General features: G+C 38.4%; 2 protein-coding genes across 2 annotated transcripts in view; one reads left to right on the forward strand and one right to left on the reverse strand.

Moving 5' to 3' along the window:
* Positions 1-9,835, forward strand: part of PM20D2 (peptidase M20 domain containing 2) — a 17,399-nt gene extending 7,564 nt beyond the window's left edge. The window contains exons 3-8 of the mRNA XM_006091816.2: positions 1,651-1,799; positions 3,042-3,184; positions 4,621-4,775; positions 7,710-7,848; positions 9,206-9,313; positions 9,510-9,835. Of these exons, the coding sequence (XP_006091878.1) occupies positions 1,651-1,799; positions 3,042-3,184; positions 4,621-4,775; positions 7,710-7,848; positions 9,206-9,313; positions 9,510-9,664 (849 nt within the window). The 3' untranslated portion in view covers positions 9,665-9,835. The remainder of the gene's footprint in view (positions 1-1,650; positions 1,800-3,041; positions 3,185-4,620; positions 4,776-7,709; positions 7,849-9,205; positions 9,314-9,509) is intronic.
* A 5,675-nt stretch (positions 9,836-15,510) lies between these two features.
* The window catches only part of GABRR1 (gamma-aminobutyric acid type A receptor rho1 subunit), a 14,572-nt gene continuing 12,045 nt past the window's right edge, over positions 15,511-18,037 (reverse strand). The window contains exons 8-9 of the mRNA XM_023756502.1: positions 17,646-17,842; positions 15,511-16,731 (exon numbers count right to left, since the gene is read on the reverse strand). Coding sequence (XP_023612270.1) covers positions 16,438-16,731; positions 17,646-17,842 — 491 coding nt within the window. The 3' untranslated portion in view covers positions 15,511-16,437. The remainder of the gene's footprint in view (positions 16,732-17,645; positions 17,843-18,037) is intronic.

Genomic DNA, 18,037 nt, shown 5'->3' on the forward strand with positions numbered 1-18,037 from the left:
AGCCCCTCTTCATTAGGCTCCCCCCAAATCTTTTGTTTGTGGTAGTCATAGGAGTTGTTGTAATTTGAATCATTGGGGGGTTTTTGTTTGTTTTTTAAACATATTTTTTATTGGTTTCAGAGAGGAAGAGAGAGAAACATCAATGATGAGAGAGAATCATTGATTGGCTGCCTCCTGCACGCCCCACATTGGGGATGAGTGGGCAACTCAGGCAACCCGGGCATGTGCCCTGACCTGGAATCAACTGTGACCTCCTGGTTCATAGGTTCACGCTCAACCACTGAGCCATACCTGCTGGGCCCACAGGGTTTGAATCATTAGTTTTTGGGTAGGATATTATCAGTCGTTACAACTACCAAACCTCTAGAAATATACACACACACAACTACATAGATGTAGTTGATCTTTGAGTCCTAATGTTTTTTTCATGTTTTTAATGAATACCTCAGTTCTGTAAACGGGGAAATGTCGTAGGGCAAGTTTAGTCTTGTGTTACTCTGTTTTTCCAGATGATATATTCATTCTGTGAGCTAAGATGCAATCATCGCCATTCAGGTTAAGGGGAAGACTAATGTTTTATTTTATTCTTTAGCCCTCCCCTCCCCCGCCCCCCAATGTCAGTAACCTTTTACTTTTATCCTAACAGTTACATCTTTTGTGACTTTTTCTGTTTAGCTGCCTTTGTTTTTCTGCTCTGGGGGCTTGTTTTGGCATCTGGTTAGGCTTTTGTTTTGTTTGGGATGGGGTATCCTTTGCCATTACATGAAACACTGGAGAGATTTAGCTTTAACTGGGTTTGTGATAAGTTCATAGAAGTCAACAACTTTGAAGTCATCACATTTAACTTGTCAAGGGTTAAGAGTTTAAAGCAGCTTAATTTAAGAGTTTGGGTGCCTTATAACTTCTAAAGAAAGCCAGACGTTGGGAGATGTACACAGTTCTCATTTTGAATGGTTAGCTGAGTTTTTAGCCAGGTTATCTGTCCTCCCTGAAAATGAAATTTATTTTCATTCGATTCCCTTTGCAAGCCAAGACTTTTCCCAGCTTGTTCTTTGTGTCCTTATACGTGATCTTGAAAGTATATTGGCTGCTTATAGATAATTTTTCTTTGCTTTAAGAATTGTTTGAAGAAGTTAAACTGAGATAACAAAATAAAATGTTTATTCTGCAAAGTTCTCTTTTGTTTAATTAGGTGTTTGGTGACCAATAAATCTGCCTGGTTGAACTGGTAGAATAGAATTAGTAAGTTTGTGTAATAGTTGGCCATTCCTAACCATGGTCTTAAGATTTATTTAATGTTATTCATGTATGATTAAGGAATTAAGATCTTTTAACGAGGTAGCTCAATAAGGAACAGGCCTGAACATCTCATCCCAGCTCTCCCTGAAGACTTGCTCTGTGATGTGGGGCAAGACACTTCACCCTATACCTCCAAACCCCCTTCTCTAAAATGATGTTACAGATCACTCACCCACCACTCAGGGTTGTTGTGAGAAGAACTAATAAATAACTGGAAAAAGTGCTTATGAATTATTATGTCCATGTACTAAAAGACGTATAGATTGTGAATATGTATGCAAGAGAGCTTGTTTGATATTTTCCTACGAGGATTTTTCGTTACTGTGTCCTGACACAGGCATTTCCTTCTAGGTGACTGTCCTGGGAACCCCTGCAGAAGAAGAAGGTGGTGGCAAAATTGACTTAATTGAAGCAGGGGCTTTTAAAAACCTTGATGTTGTTTTTATGGCCCATCCATCCCAAGAGAATGCTGCTTATCTCCCTGATGTGGCTGAACACGAGTAAGTAATCAAGTTGAAATAAACTTCTCAGTGGAAAACAGACTATTAGAATACTTTTACGTCTTTTATTTTAAAAAATAGGAACAGAAATGTATTGTCTTAAAGTTCTGGAGACGTGAAATCTGAAATCAGGTGACAGGGCCAGGTCCTTCTAAATCCTGTAGTGGGGGGTGGGGGGGTGGGGGAGGACCCTTCCTGCCTCTTCCAGCTTCTGGTAGCCCCAGACATTCCCTGGCCTGTGGCAGCCTAATTCTCATCTCTGCTTCTGTCTTCACATGGCCTCCTCTCTCTGCCCCTTCACATCGTCTTTCCTCTATGTCTCTAGAATACTTTTATGTCTTAACGGGAGACTAAAACTCCATATTTATACATTTAAAGAGTAAATCGAAAGATAATGATGTGATGTCTTACTTGATTTAAATGACTCATACTTGGTAAGCCTCTTTTAATTGAGATTTAATATGATGTTCATAATTGGACTATTAAAATAACGCCCAAAAAGCATAAGAATAGCAAACAATATGTTGACACATGTTCTGTTTTGAACTGTCCGAGAGTAATCTGGTTTCTTTCTTTTTTAAAAGAAATATATTTTTACTGATTTCAGAGAAGAAGGGAGAGGGAGCGAGAGATAGAAACATCAATGAGAGAGAATCATTGATGGTCTGCCTCCTGCCTGTCCCCTTCTGGGGATCAAGTTCAAAACCCGGTCATGTGCCCTGATCGGAAATCAAACCCTGACCTCCTGGTTCATAGGTCAAGGCTCATCCACTGAGCCACACCAGTGGCGCCAATCTGATTTTTAGAGGTTGTCCTAACACATTTCAATTGTCACCTTCCCCCACCCTTAAGACAGAATTATCTGAGTTTTTGCAGACATTTGGTATAGAACTATCACATGAAGTCTAAAAGGAGACAGGAGTCATCATGTTTGTAAATTCAGCGCCTAATACAGTATTGCATACTTGTTTGAATGTAATTGTGTACAAATTCAATTTGCATAGGAGGTCGATTGATCTGTTTCTCTTTTTCTCTCTTTTTTTGGAATGCCTTCTTTGTGTCAGTCACTGTATTACATAATAATAAACAACAACTAAGCTGTTATGGCTATAAATGATTCGCAAACGAAAATTCTAGGAGTATGAATTCATTTGAATACTAGTTGGGTAATTCTAACTCCTTGGCTTTTCTTACCTTAGTGATATTGGAAAAAAAAATTCCAAATGATGTTTTATTTCCTAGTGTGACTGTGAAATACTATGGGAAAGCATCTCACGCTGCTGCGTATCCCTGGGAGGGAGTAAATGCATTAGATGCTGCTGTTCTCGCCTACAACAACCTGTCTGTGTTAAGACAGCAAATGAAACCAACCTGGAGAGTTCATGGTATGAATGTCAGATATTTTGTGTAATAGATGGTGTTTAATATATTTCAATGCAATATAATTACTTAATATTTGATTTTTTAAAAATTAGAAACATTGGGTATAGAAACATTTGTCAGAAGTTATGTGGCAGGACACTAGGATGTTTGCCTATTTGTGGGTCAGACGACATATAAGATTATTTTTTTTTAATATATTTTATTGATTTCTTACAGAGAGGAAGGGAGAGAGATAGTTAGAAACATCGATGAGAGAGAAACATCGATCAGCTGCCTCCTGCACATCTCCTACTGGGGATGTGCCTGCAACCAAGGTACATGCCCTTGACCGGAATCGAACCTGGGACCTTTCAGTCCGCAGACGGATGCTCTATCCACTGAGCCAAACCGGTTTTGGCGACATATAAGATTATTATTAAATATAAATGGAACAGTAATTTTGAGTATTAGAGGTCAGTATTTTTATATAAGGACCTTTCTGTGGTCATTTGAAAGTTGGAACTTGACTTTCCAGTTATCCTATCTTTTAATGATAACAAAATTTTGTCATTTCCTCAATTTAAAAAAGTTAGGGTTACTAGTTTTTATTTACTCAAGTGCTGTTAATCCTAAGTAACATCTTTTAAAATTACCTTTATATCAATACAGTAATAAAGTACTGTCTTGAAGATACAAATTTATTTTTTAGTTCATTTCTTTATGATTTGGGAAATTATTATACTTTAATATCTATTTTTTTTTACCTGATTTAGCTGTAGGCTTAAATTAGTTTGTAATTACACTACCTTAGTTTCTTTAAAAAAAAGTACTTTATAAAGCAGGTTATATACAATTAGATTTTGTATATCTATTTTAGTTATAACTTTGAAGAGCTAAATCTTCCTTCTCTGTGTAGTTCCAAATAAATGTATTTGTTTTAATAGTACTTAGTGATCTTTGACACATTGGTTTTTTTTCAGCATAAAAATTATTTTCCCTGAGTCAAATGCCTTTTAAAATACTCATGCAATTGTTTAAGTACAAGGGTAATTATAGAACTTCACACCATTGGGGTTTTTTCTCTTCTCATATCAAAAGTTTATCAAAATGTACAACTGTAATATAAGCTACTGAAATAAAAGCATTTTCCAGAAGGCTTAATATAGTTATAAAAAATTCTAACAGTTTCTTAAAGTCAGGAATAATAATTTATTATAAATTCCTTAGAATAAAGTACATATAATTATTTTATTTCTTTTCCTGTTAGCTAGAAAGTATCACACTATGACATATAGAAACTTTTGTTGTACAGCAAAATCTTTGATTGGCATATCTGTGAAGCATATGCGTTTGAATTATTTTTCTTTATATACAAATTGGCTGGAAAATGTTATGCGTGTATTTAAGCTTAAAGAAATGGTCTCCAAGCTCAATTCCAGTAATTTGGTTCTTTTTATAGGTATAATAAAAAATGGTGGTGTAAAACCCAATATCATTCCCTCTTATTCTGAATTAATCTATTACTTCCGTGCACCCTCAATGAAAGAACTTCCAGTTTTGACCAAAAAGGCAGAAGATTGCTTCAGAGCTGCAGCTTGTGCTACTGGGTGCACAGTAAGAACTTTTAAGAGTTAATCTAAGTTATAATCAGACATATATATGTGGACTGAGGTTGTTTATATTAAATTAGATTAGAATCTTGCTTGCTTTTTCATTTGGTGTTGTCTTGAATATGTAAATTCAGTTGACTGAATAGTTGATGTGAAAGTCTTCGCTTCTTACTTATGTTACTCAGTTTCTGCACCGGGAAGACTGCAGTCATCTTATCACACAGTAATTGGAATAACTGATTCTGCTGAGCTAGAATTCCTGTCTTTTTGCAAGTTATATCTGTCCTTATCGGTAGTTATGCTTTTAGAATTGCTCTATATAGTTTCCAGTGCAAAATCAGCAAAAGCTATTTTTTAAAAATATATTTTATTGATTTTTTACAGAGAGGAAGGGAGAGGGACAGAGAGTTAGAAACATCGATGAGAGAGAAACATCGACCAGCTGCCTCCTGCACACCCCCCACTGGGGACGTGCACGCAACCTAGGCACATGCCCTTGACCGGAACCAAACCCGGGACCCTTCAGTCCGCAGGCTGACGCTCTATCCACTGAGCCAAACCGGTTAGGGCAGCAAAAGCTATTTTTTAGCGAAGTTCTAGATAGGTAGAGCAGGGGCATAAATACTTATGGCTTACTGGAGTGAAAGTTAAAATAGACACAGAAGTTAGTCAAGAGGTTTTGTTCATTTGCACCATGAAGTCAGTAACATTTATGTACCAATTCTGTAGGGCAGGGGTCCTCAAACTTTTTAAACGGGGCCAGTTCACTGTCCCTCAGACCGTTGGAGGGCCGGACTATAGTTTAAAAAAAACTATGAACAAATTCCTATGCACACTGCACATATCTTATTTTGAAGTAAAAAAACAAAACGGGAACAAATACAATATTTGTATTTGCATGTGGCCCACGGGCCGTAGTTTGAGGACCCCTGCTGTAGGGCATACAGTGGCATGAGAAGTTACAGAATGACATAAATTTTGCCCTGCAGGGCGCCAGTCATCTGGATGGAGAGACAAGATCTGGATCTGTGCTTCTCAGCCTCACTGATTCTGTAACTTTTGGAAACGTTATTTAATATCTCTTAGCCTCCATTTTATCTTGAAAAATGGAGGTAATATAACCTATCTTAGAATTCTTGTGAGAATTAAGCGAGGGCATGTTTATGAAGAGTTGGGGTCTAACCCTCATACATAATACTTTCTTTTTTCAAATTATAAGAGAAAGTTTATTTAGAAAATCACAGAGGTAGTAGAAGTGAGCTAGCTGGGATGCATAGACTCAGGAAACAAGTTACTGAGGCAGAAAGGCCCTTGGAGCTTAGGAGAAAGAAAGCCAAAGACGAAGTGCCTGGGGAAGGCGCAGGCAGGCACCTGGGAGGGACAGTGCCTTATTTTTTCCTGCCCTCATTGGACTGGAGCGGTGTGATTTATTCAGATAGTAGCCGGGTCTCAGACAGTAACAGTGATTTGCAGACAGGATATGTTAAGTGTCCAAAGTAGAAAATGAAGCACTTGACCCTTGTTTATATATAATTATAAATATTTTAAATATTTATTTAGAAAATGAATACATAAACTATGGTCATTCACTTGTATCTCAAGGTGTAATATTTCCTTAGGACAGTGGTCGGCAAACTCATTAGTCAACAGAGCCAAATATCAACAGTACAACGATTGAAATTTCTTTTGAGAGCCAAATTTTTTAAACTATATAGGTAGGTACATTGTTATTAACTTAATTAGGGTACTCCTAAGCTGGCCTTTGCTAAAAACGTCCTCAATCTGATTGAGGTACATTTGCTGAGGTCGACCCCTTCCAACTCTCCCATCCACACTCGTCTTGTATACTTGTTTCAGATAGACGAGTGTGGATGGGAGAGTTGGAAGGGGTCGACCTCAGCGAACGTACCTCAAAACAATGTACCTCCCCCACGCTGCATCTCCCGTTGCCCGACCGACACCCCCCACTTCTTCTAACGCCACTTCTTCAAAATAGACTCGCCCAGGCCGAAAACCGACTTCTGCACATGGGCCACGAAGTTTCAATCGCACTGTACGTGCGCGCCCGCACGTGGTATTTTGTGGAAGAGCCACATTCAAGGGGCCAAAGAGCCACATGTGGCTTGCGAGCCGCGGTTTGCCGACCACTGCCTTAGGATAAGGTTCATTGTTACTGGATTTAAGTCTATATTTTAAATAGTTTTTTAGTAACTTTTTTTTAAAGTATTCTGTCAGCATTTATTTGCTCTAGTAACTTTTTATATTTTAGCTGACTTATAATATCTGATTAAGTTGTCATTGTTTCTAATTTAGATGTTGCTAAGGTTAGATGTCATCTCTGCCATTTTATAATTGGCTTTTGCTAACGTCCAAGGTATTATCTTTAGTTTGAGGGAGTAGTGGCCTTTTGATTTAATCAAACCTAGATCTGTGAATTGTGAATCTTCTTTTTCTCAGGGTACCTTTGTACCTTTCAGACCAGGCAGTGGTGTCAGTATCGGTTTATATACTGAATATTAGTAAAGTGTAATTTCTTCTTGTAGAAGCCACAGCCTCGAGCAGTGTTTCTCAGAGTGTTTGGACCACCTATGTCAGAATTACTTGGGGGTCCTGGTTAAAGTGGAGATTTCTGACACCACCCCTCCCCAAACACTCAGACACCTACCCTACTGAGGTGACTGGAGTTGAGACTCACTGACTAGTAGAGCTAGGTGACATCATGTGATTTGGTGCATACATAACAAAGGAGACAGGGTACTAGGAACTCTCAGTAACAGAATACATTTTTGTAAGGTAAGAGACTTGAAAGAGTTTATATCCAGAAGGGAACATGCCCCTTCTTAACCTCTTGCTATTAAAAAAACCATTGCTGGTTTGAAATTTAGATGGTGAATTTGAGGTGTTTCTTTTTCAAAATTTGTGTTTTAATTTTTAATAGGTAGAAATTAAAGGTGAAGCACATGATTATTACAATGTCCTTCCCAATAAGAGCCTACGGAAAGCTTATATTGAAAACGGGGAAAAGCTGGGAATAGAATTCATTTCAGAAGAGGATGCAGTGTTGAATGGATCTTCAGGTAATTAAGTTCTTTTATGTATTGTGCTATTTGAGGAAAGGAATTCCTTCTTTGGTTCTGTTTAACAGCTTTGAAGGTAGGGAGGTATTGCTGATGCTTTTAATTATATTTTTCACAAACTTAATAGCTAGGGGAAGGAAACTAATGAACTCTTAGTGATTGTAGAGTGTCAAACGAGCAGGTTTGTTTTTAGAAATAGGCAACATACTGCCTGGCTGGTGTTGCTCAGTGGTTGAGTGTCTACCTATGAACCAGGAGGTCACAGTTTGATGCATGCAGGAGGTAGCTGATCAATGATTCTCATCATTGATGTTTCTATCTCTCTCTCCCTCTCCCTTCCTCTTTGAAATGTTTCTATCTCTCCCTCTCCCTTCCTCTTTGAAATCAATTAAATATATATATATATTTATATATATATGAAGTAGCCAGCATACTTTTTGCTTTATATTCTAAGTATTTCCAGTGTTAAATTTTCTTAGTTCTAAATTTTAAAAAATAATTTTGTATTTTTTTATTACAGTTAACATACAGTATTATATTAGTGTCAGGTGTATAATCCAGTGATTGGACATTATATAACTTAGTAAATGATCACCCATTACAAACAAGTTTTAAATAAGCTACTAAAAAGGGAAATAGAATTTCAATTTATTCTTAATCATCAGTATGCAGGCTACTAAGTACTTAAGTAGTTATATGGGGTCATTTTTGGTTTCTGAGAAGCAATAAGCAACTGTTAAAATTTAAATAATCATAAGTCTATTGGGGTTTATTTTATATTTTTTCCCTTTAAAAACATTACTAATATATTTGCATCTTAGAGATGTATCTCCTAAAATATAATAATAGATGTTGATGAAGTAGACTCAGAAAAACTTGGTGATAAAAATGAGGTGTTGATGTCATTCATTAAAATAAGAAGTTCAAGAGAAGGAGCAGGTCGAGGTATGTGGGGAGCTATAAATGATTAGTATGTTAAATTTGAGGTGCTACAGGATTTCTAAGAGGAGCTGTTCAGTGGCCTGTTGAATCTGGAACTCCCAAAGTTCCAGATTTTAGGAGTTTTCAATATCAGAAAGGTATATGAAACAGTTAATGAGGTTGCCCAAGAAATCCTAGGGCTCTCTAGCACTTAGGACACGAGCAAAGGAAGCAATATAGAGGAGACAGAGAGTGGTCTGAGAAAGCCAGACAGTCAGGAGAGAGTGGAGACATGGAAGCCAAAGGAGTGGGGAGTGTCGAGAAGGGAAGGAACAGTAAATCATGCCAGGTGCTAAGAAGGCTGAATGAGATAAGTATGATCAAATATCCATTGGACTAGCAATTAGAAACTCATGGATTGTCTTACTTTCCCAAGGATCTACTGATTTTGGAAATGTTAGTTTTGTGGTTCCTGGAATTCATCCATATTTTTACATTGGATCTGACGCCTTGAATCATACAGAACAATACACTGAAGCTGCAGGTAAGTGTTAGAAGTGAATATTTTGGCACGTGCCCTCCTTTTGTAGTAGTTGCTGCCTTTCTGATTGTTTAGATCAACGTCACTTCAGAGAACTCTATATTGTGGTGGGCAGTGGAGAGGCAATTTAGATATTAAGAGTGAGCCTGAAAACTAATAATTTATAATAATTCTTGGATTTGTTTTCTCAACCTTTTAGGATCACAAGAAGCCCAATTCTATACTTTGCGTACAGCCAAAGCTCTGGCAATGACTGCGTTGGATGTTATTTTTAAACCAGAGTTGCTAGAAAGAATCAGAGAGGACTTTAGATGGAAACTTCAAGAAGAAGAGTTTTTAAATAGAGTAGAATAAAAGGAAGATTGAGGAGAAGTGATGATTTCTTTTCTTCATTTTTTAATGAAGGAGGAGGGCATGTTTGTTTTTCAATCTTAAAGGAATCAGATTTCTCTTCCTGAAAAGTGAGGACATAGTGTTGAGAAAACACATGAACTCTTAGCTAAAATTAAAATGTTCACAAATCTATATTTGATGGAATTGTGATCTTTCAGGAGCTGGTATGTGGTGGCATTTCTTAAACAACTTGGATAACACATGGTTTATCAGTGATAATAGTGTATAAGTTCATATGTTGTGTAAGTATATTTCAAAAGGTCCAAGAGATTTCAAACCTTATATTCAGAATTGACTCATGAAAGATTTTTTTCCTGGTATAGGGCGGTAAAATTGTTTTAAAAAGTAGTTTTAAAATGCAAGTTCTGAATTTGAAGGAAGTTCATTTTGATGTCTATGTTTGTTTTGGTTTAGAGACTGTTTTCTTTGGTAATAAAAGTAGGTTTTTAATCAGAAATGCTGTGGGAAACAACCAGAAACTCAGGTACAAAGAATAAGCTTTAGTTTATGTTAATTATAATAGAAAAAATTACAGATGCATAATAACCCTTCCTGTAAGTTGTCTGCTTGATAGTCTAGTGCCATCGTCGGCAAACTGCGGCTCGCGAGACACAAGTGGCTCTTTGCCCCCTTGAGTGTGGCTCTTCCACAAAATACCGACTTCTGCGCATGGGCCACAAAGTTTCAATTGCACTGTACGTGCACGCCCGCACGTGGTATTTTAAGTTTTTCCTGGTTCTTATTTTAGTATGAATTTTTTAAACGTGATGAAAGGATGTGGGAAAAGTATCTGATTAAGCAAATATTTTAAGCTGTGAATATAGCAAAGCTTCAGTATATTTTATTTTAAAGGGAGTCCTCAAACTTGAGAGTAAATATTCTAAAATGGAAGGGGAAGGAGAGAAAAGTGAGCATTTGGCCTCTGCTGTAAGCAAGTCATTTGGGCCCCTCTGAGCCTTCAGCTCTCCATTTGGGAAGTTAGAATAAATCACTTACACTTACAGTCCTTTGAAACCCCAATTCCTAATAGTTTTGGGGGAGTGTTGGTACTTTAGAATTGCTTATCTTCTACATCAGGGGTCAGCAAACCACAGTCTGATTGGCAAGCAGCCTGAATTTATGTGGCCAGCATGCTAAAAAATGACTGGGGAGGGGAGAAAGGAACAGAGACCAGATGATGTGACCTCAAAACTAAAAATATTTACTGTCTGGTCCATTACAAAAAAATGTTTGCCAGCTCCAGTCCTATGTAACAGTAAAATAAAACCTGTTTCTCTTTGATTTCCATCATATAATCAGATGTTCTCCTAGGATAAAACTCACGCCTCTGTATTGAAAATAGTGACAGGAGGGATGTAGATGGCAGTGCCCCGACTTGACCGTTACACTGCCGAGTTTGTCCTCACTGGAGTTCTGGCCCTTCAGAAGTTTGCCTTCTTTTAGCATTTACTTCATTCGGGGATGCAGCCACCCTGCTGCCTTAAGACCTTGCCCTGTGAAAGCCAGTCTTCTAACTTTTCATCTCAGCTTTCAGCATTTGAACCTTCACGCTGCCCTTTGTCTGACTATAATCTCAAAAAGTCATGGTTGGTGTATATTTTATACACAGGGGAGGGATCCACAAAGGTTTCAGGCTGAGAATTGGTTATGTCCGGACCTCCAGTTTATATGAATAGTTAGTTTCCTAATAATCAATTTTATAAATTTTTCAACTGTAAGTTTTAAATTCCTGCACTCGGGAATGGGGTTTTATTTTCTAAAGCCTTGATAACATTCTAGAACAGTGATTGCTAACTGGTATCCAACACACTAATATTCTCCCGTCTTCTGTGAAGTGTTACAAGTTGTTACTCATACAAACTATTTGTGGTTTTCTTGTGATTAAATTTCTTTTTAAAAACATATCGGAGAACATTGAAGACAGCATTCTCTTGCTTCACTTGCATTCTTGTGTGGGAGAGCAGGTTGTGGCGTGCAGGTTGCTGGCACGCAGGGAACAGGTGTAATCTGCACCATGCTGTCCGCCACAACCCATGGTGAGGAGCTAATATTCATGTACTGTTAAGATTTGGGTCACTTTTGAGTTTCTGTCATATTTTATTTCTTTTTCAATTTTTGAAAAATTTGGTCCGAATAAGGGTCTACCCATTGGACTAGGTCATGGAATTATGTCAGGAAAGAGGTTGAGAACTGATGTTCTAAGTGTATCTAGAAGTATGAGATTTTTTTCCCGGATCTTTGTTTTACATTATGTTACTTTAACATTTTTTATATAATTCAGATTTTAAAATACCTTTTTAATTTTCATATACCAGTGAGTTAATTGAGCCATATTACACTATAAAGTGTAAGTAAATACATAAATAAATGCTGGAGTCAAATTCTCATGTCCAGAGCTACCGACTGTAACTAATCCTTGTTGGCTATTTGACTTTGGGAGAGTGCTTCCTTTTGTAGTGCTAGTTTTTCCTTCTGGGACTAAGTTCTTTCTTTACCCTCATACTCCAGGGGCATGTTTTCTAAATAATTGTACTAAATTTTCCTAAGTATTCTTAGCTTAAATTATCATTGTTGGCTGGTTAGTTGGTTCTTACATTTTGGATTAAATCTCCAAACATTTTGGAAGTTAAAGAGGGAAGCATTAGATTGTAGGTGATCAGTGTCACTTTTAGAAGGGTTATATTTAGCTCTTTATGTTTAAGAGATGAATGCTTATTTTTAGAAGGTTGAAAAATAAATAGAACTTTAAAATTTTTACAATTTCGTATCTTGTTCTTGAGGAAGGGGGCAACTAAGTTTTCCTCTCAGAATTGGTTTGAGTGATGAGGTTCTTATTATTCCTCCACAAGATTATGTATTATCTGAAGCCACAGTCTTTTCAATTTGCTTAATATGTTTCAGGTACACCAAACCTGACTCAGCTGGGGGGAAAAGGCCAGGCTCATTTAGTGCAAAGTTTAAGATTATATGATTTCTTAAAATGTTAAATTAGTTTCTGACCTAAACTAGAGGTATAGGTGGACCTGCTTGAGGTGCCTTTGTTTTTATGGAAAATGTTTTTATTACACACACACCTTTTGTAAAGCCTTTTCCTCAAATCTCAACTTTTGGCTATCAATGTTAAAAGGTATAATCCGGCCCTGGCTGGTGTGGCTCAGTTGGTTGAGCATTATCCCATGCAGATGATTGGTAAGAGTACTTGCCCAGGTTGCTGGCTAGATCCCTGGTAGGGTTGCGTGTGGGAGGCAATGGATTGATGTTTCTCACATCGATGTTTCTCCCTGTCTCTCTCTCTCCCTTCCTCTCTGTCTAAAAATCAATAAAGTCATGTTTTTAAAGGTATAATCCAAATTAATCTAAATTTAATTACAGATTGAAAATATTTTTCTCTTTACTGACTTAATTTTATTTTTTCCCATCACCATTTATCCACTCTATGCCCTTTTCCAACTCTACCCACCCACCTCCCCCCATCCCACAATTACCACACTGTTGTCCATGTCCATGAGTTATTTCCCCGCCTTTTTTTTTGGGTTTCATATATTTTTATTGATTTCAGAGTGGAAGGGAGAAAGAGAGAGAGAAATATCAATGATGAGAGAGAATCATTGATCGGCTGCCTCCTGCACACCCCACACTAGGGATGGAGCCCACAACCCGGGCATGTGCCCTGATATAGAATCAAACTGTGACCTCCTGGCTCATAGGTCGACACTCAACCACTGAGCCACACTGGCTGGGCGATCTCTCTCCCTTACTCCTCCCTCAAGCCCTCCATGTAGTGACTTAATTTTAAAAGCAGGCCTGAATAGGAGGCATGTGTAAAACAATCATGTGGTACTATGAATAACTAAGTTGCTATGTATCATATAATAAGATTGGGGATAGCTAATATTTAGCTTGCCTCTTATAATTTTCAGACTGTTTTCTAGTTTCAACATACTCTAAGTATTTTGTAATCTAATTTTATAGATGAGGATGGCGCATTTTGATATGTATGACGTTAATATTTTCAAGTAAGCAATCACTGTCTACTACCATCAGATGACAGTAGTTTTAAAAAACATTTTAATACGTATTAGAGTATGTTTTAAAAAGTAGAATGTTAATAAATGTTTTCTAATAGTGATTGTCATGTGTTTTTTTCCAACATCACACCATTATGCAAGTATAAGATAAAACATAATCACCCAAATATACTATTTTATGATCATTAATACATTGTTATCACATGATGTTGGTGTGCTTTTAAATTATAAATGTTACATTATTCATATAATGAGAATTTTAAAGAGCAATTAAGTCCTTTTGCTTAAAAACTGATGTTTTCATAGTCTTACAACCTGAAAATATAAACTAGAAAAAATATCAGGTCAAGGTATCCCAGCCCTCCCTTCATTCAAGGCTTCTGAGGCTATAAGTAGGCTCAAATCTGAGAGTTTATTAAGGGGCTGTGACTCTGTTTTTGTTATTTGAGTTCGATGTTTGTTCATTTGACCTAGAACTTTTATGCTCATACAGATCACAAAAGAATTTAGCAGGCTTTCTATTTCATTTCTGAGAACACTATTCATAACAAACGAAAGCCATAGATCTGTGTGCGTTCGACTATCCTGATTGCTGCTGTGACTCTGCTGTCCGTTGTGGCAAACTCTGGCCACTGAGTGCCACCGCGTGGCCCCTGCCACTCAGGATCCAATTGCTGCCACTGCATTCAGGCTTTCCATTTGGGTCACTGCAGTTCCCACTACAGCGTGTGGCCTACAGAGAAGAGCAATCACAGAGCTCTTCAAGGAGCTCCACTCACCAATTTACTGCTCAAAGTATTGGACCTTCCCAATATGGGTGAGTAGGTTTCACATGACAAACCCACTCTATGGTACTTTGCTATAGTAGCTCCCGCAGACTAGTACAGCATCCTATATGCTGGTTCAAATGGTGAAATTTCCCAAACTGGGCAGATGGATGTTCAGATGATGTACCCTGGAAATCTGCTAGAATCTAGCAGCTAGATGATTTAAGGTGGTCTTGGTTATAAGGAAGAAGCCCTTGGTAAAGATATCTGTGAAGCATTTGATTGAAATTGTTTCATAAAATAAGCATAAAGTAATGTTTTAAAAATAAAATTTAATATTATAGTTAACAATTAACTATTTTTTTAATATCTCTTTAAGTTTATTTACCCAAGTGTCAAAAAACTTTTTTTGATGAGCTTTTATTAGGGAAAATTGCCTTAGGATTTGTGCAAGTATGTTTTGTGTTAATCCTTACCTGAGGCTTTTTCCATTTATATTTAGAGAGTGGAAGGAAGGGAGAGAAACAATGATGTGAGAGAGACATATCAATTGGTTGCCTCCCACATATGTCCCTACTGGGCTGAGGATCGAATCTGCAACCCAGGTACCTGCCCTTGACCGGGAATCGAACCCAAGGCCCTTTGGTGCATGGGCCGACACTCTAACCACTGAGCAACAAAGGTCAGGGCTGGGGTTTTTTTCCAGATGGGAATAAAGTATATAGCCCTTCCTGTATATGAAAAATACAATATTATTTATTATAAATGATTAGTCAAATTAACTTGGAATGAAAATTATTATGTATAGCATTCACTTTATTAAAGTGAGTTTCAAACAAATGCTGTTTGGATAAGTTTGATGGGGGTTGATCCTATCGATATATATTAGTAACTATTTGTTTAAAATGATACATCAAATTAGAACCCTCTCCTTTGTCCCATGCCCTGACATTAGTGGCCATTGTTTTCTGGTTCGGAGAAAATGCTGGTATTCATTGAGTCTGAATGCAGATGTCCAGTGATGTCTTCCCATTTACTTTGCTTTTTGGTGTTCTTTTTCTCTTCCGAAACCATGTGAGTGTTTCTCATCCTAATAAGTTACAGGTAGTCCCAAACTATGCATTTTCTTCAAGTGTTTATACGGGAAAAAAATCAGTCTATTCCCAAGTTCCTCAGTAAAGATATTCCCAAGGAAGGACTTTGAACTAGGACATGCTCCATGGTAGAGATACATGAAGCAGTAATTATAAGACAGGAAACACTTAAACACTAGTTATTGCTACCACAAAACTGACAAAATGCCATGCATGCCCCTTATCCTCAAAGTATCCCGACCAGGGAAATACCTACCAAAATCAAAGCAATTGCACCATCAAAAGAGCTTTTCTCGTGAAGAGGTGAAACTTCATGATCCACAAGATGTAAATGCAAATAGGAATATCATTATTGCCTTGTAGTGAAATAAACATGAGGCAATACACTAAAAATAGGCAGTAGGCTATAAACGGAAGCATGAATTTTGGTCAAAGTGGGGACTTGTAGGTGCATGTATGTTTCATACAAATGAACTTCAGATGTAGTCCAAGTGCACCTCGTCCAAAGAATGTAACACAAAGGAAATCATTCCTGTGAATAAGCGTTTAGGGTCTAAAAGAGGTTGAACTACCGTGTGCCCACAGCCTGTCAGTGTATTTCCAGGAGATTCCAGTCCAGTAACAACTGTCTTCAGTTTCTATGGGTATTGTATTTATGCAGCACCTAGAATCATTCTGTGTGTACAATAGATGGTTCATAAGTGCAAATTAAACCAGGAAGTCTCTTGTCAAGGTAGTTTTGGACAAGGGTAGGTACTGGGAACTTTTTTTTTTCATAACCTTTTTATCATACAGATATTTCTGTAGCACACACAAAAGAATGAAATTTATAGAATTACAGGCATCTATGAGAAAATTGACCAGTATATTAAATTGAATAAAATGTACGCTGCTGGAAAGATGATCCTGGAGTATTTATCGATGGCGTGGGTGTCGATCCTCATGCTCACGTAGCTGTTCCTCCGACTTTTCCTCTGCGGGGAGCTCCTCTCGGAGGCCAGGGTGAGCTGCACCATCATCCTGTCTGGCTTCTCGCCATTCTCTGGCGTGTAGTTGCCCAGGTCATTCACCTCCACGTCGCTATAGCTGCTATCCAGCCTGACAGCGCGCGGCTGAGGTAGTCCACGGGTGCAGGGAAGCTGCGAACACAGCAAACACACATTGGGATGTGAGCTCAGCTTCCTCTCTCAGAAACCCTTCTTAGGAGAAACTGCATAGTGGGGAGGGTGGCCTTTTTCTAGTTTCTTTTATTCCCAGTTGGGGTGGGAGGTGGGAAAATAATGGTGGTGGCACAGTAAACATTCTAAAATAGCAGGTTATTTGTTTAAAGTCTACAAATCAACTCTTAGGAAACTTCATGTCATACCAGAGACCAAGAAGAATGTTCATGGCCAGAGAACCGCCCTGTTCTCCACCAGACCATTAACTGCTAGCAGCCGGGATACAAATGTTTACAGATAACACTCCTCAGAGACAGAGAGGAGCGGGAGGAGGAATTTGAAAAGCATGGCATCGTGGCAATAGTTTGCTACTATATAGTTAGAGTTTTCTGTAAGAGATAACCACTGAGCTGCAGGCAGGAGGAAGAAAGAAAAATCAGGTAGAAGGGAAAATAACCTGGAAAATGATGTGAGTTGTTTGAGATCACGTATGAAGAGAGATTCCTTAGAATAGCATATGTGCTTCTCTGGAAGCTTCTTTAATTACACCTCTGCGCCATTAAATAATTTGTCCCACCATGCTAAATTGTCCTTTATTTTCATCACTATGAACACCACCAAAATTAAAGGGACCAACGTCTTAGTTAACTTGGCTTAGCAGCTCCTGGTATATGGTAGGTGCTAAGGTAAGTGTTTGAATGCATGAGGGATGTAGCCCAGAGTGAATTGCACACTGCTTCTGTTGACATGGTAGCTTCCAACCCCATCAAGTAGGTGGAAGAAGGTGTGTCAGCCCCATTGTACATAGGACGTCTGACCTGCCCAAGGTCCGAGGTCCAGAGCTAGACCAGGCTACATGCCTGAGCAGACACTTCAGCTCATGGGAAAGTCACCTTCTCCCGCAGCTTCCGCTCCTTCCGCTCCTGCACGGTGGTCAGGTAGTTGACGGCCGCGTACTCCAGCACCGAGAGGAACACGAACACAAAGCTGACCCAGAGGTAGATGTCCACGGCCTTGATGTAGGAGACACGGGGCATGGAGGCGTTCACGCCCGTGATGATGGTGGACATGGTCAGCACTGTGGTGATACCTGCAAACAGAGTGAGAAATAAGCACCTGCTTGTCTTCCACCCAGCATACCAGAGGGCTTCACACCTCTGTTCTTTGTCCCTCCTGATCCTTCGGCCTCGAATGTCTACATCCCTGCCCCTCTGTCTAACAAACACTTACTCGTCCTTCAAGATTGAGCCTTTATGAAGCTCTCCAGTCCTCCTCCCCTCATATC

The sequence above is a fragment of the Myotis lucifugus genome, unplaced genomic scaffold, assembly GCF_000147115.1.
Source record: "Myotis lucifugus unplaced genomic scaffold, Myoluc2.0 scaffold_96, whole genome shotgun sequence".
In the NCBI taxonomy this organism is placed as follows: Eukaryota; Metazoa; Chordata; class Mammalia; order Chiroptera; family Vespertilionidae; genus Myotis; species Myotis lucifugus.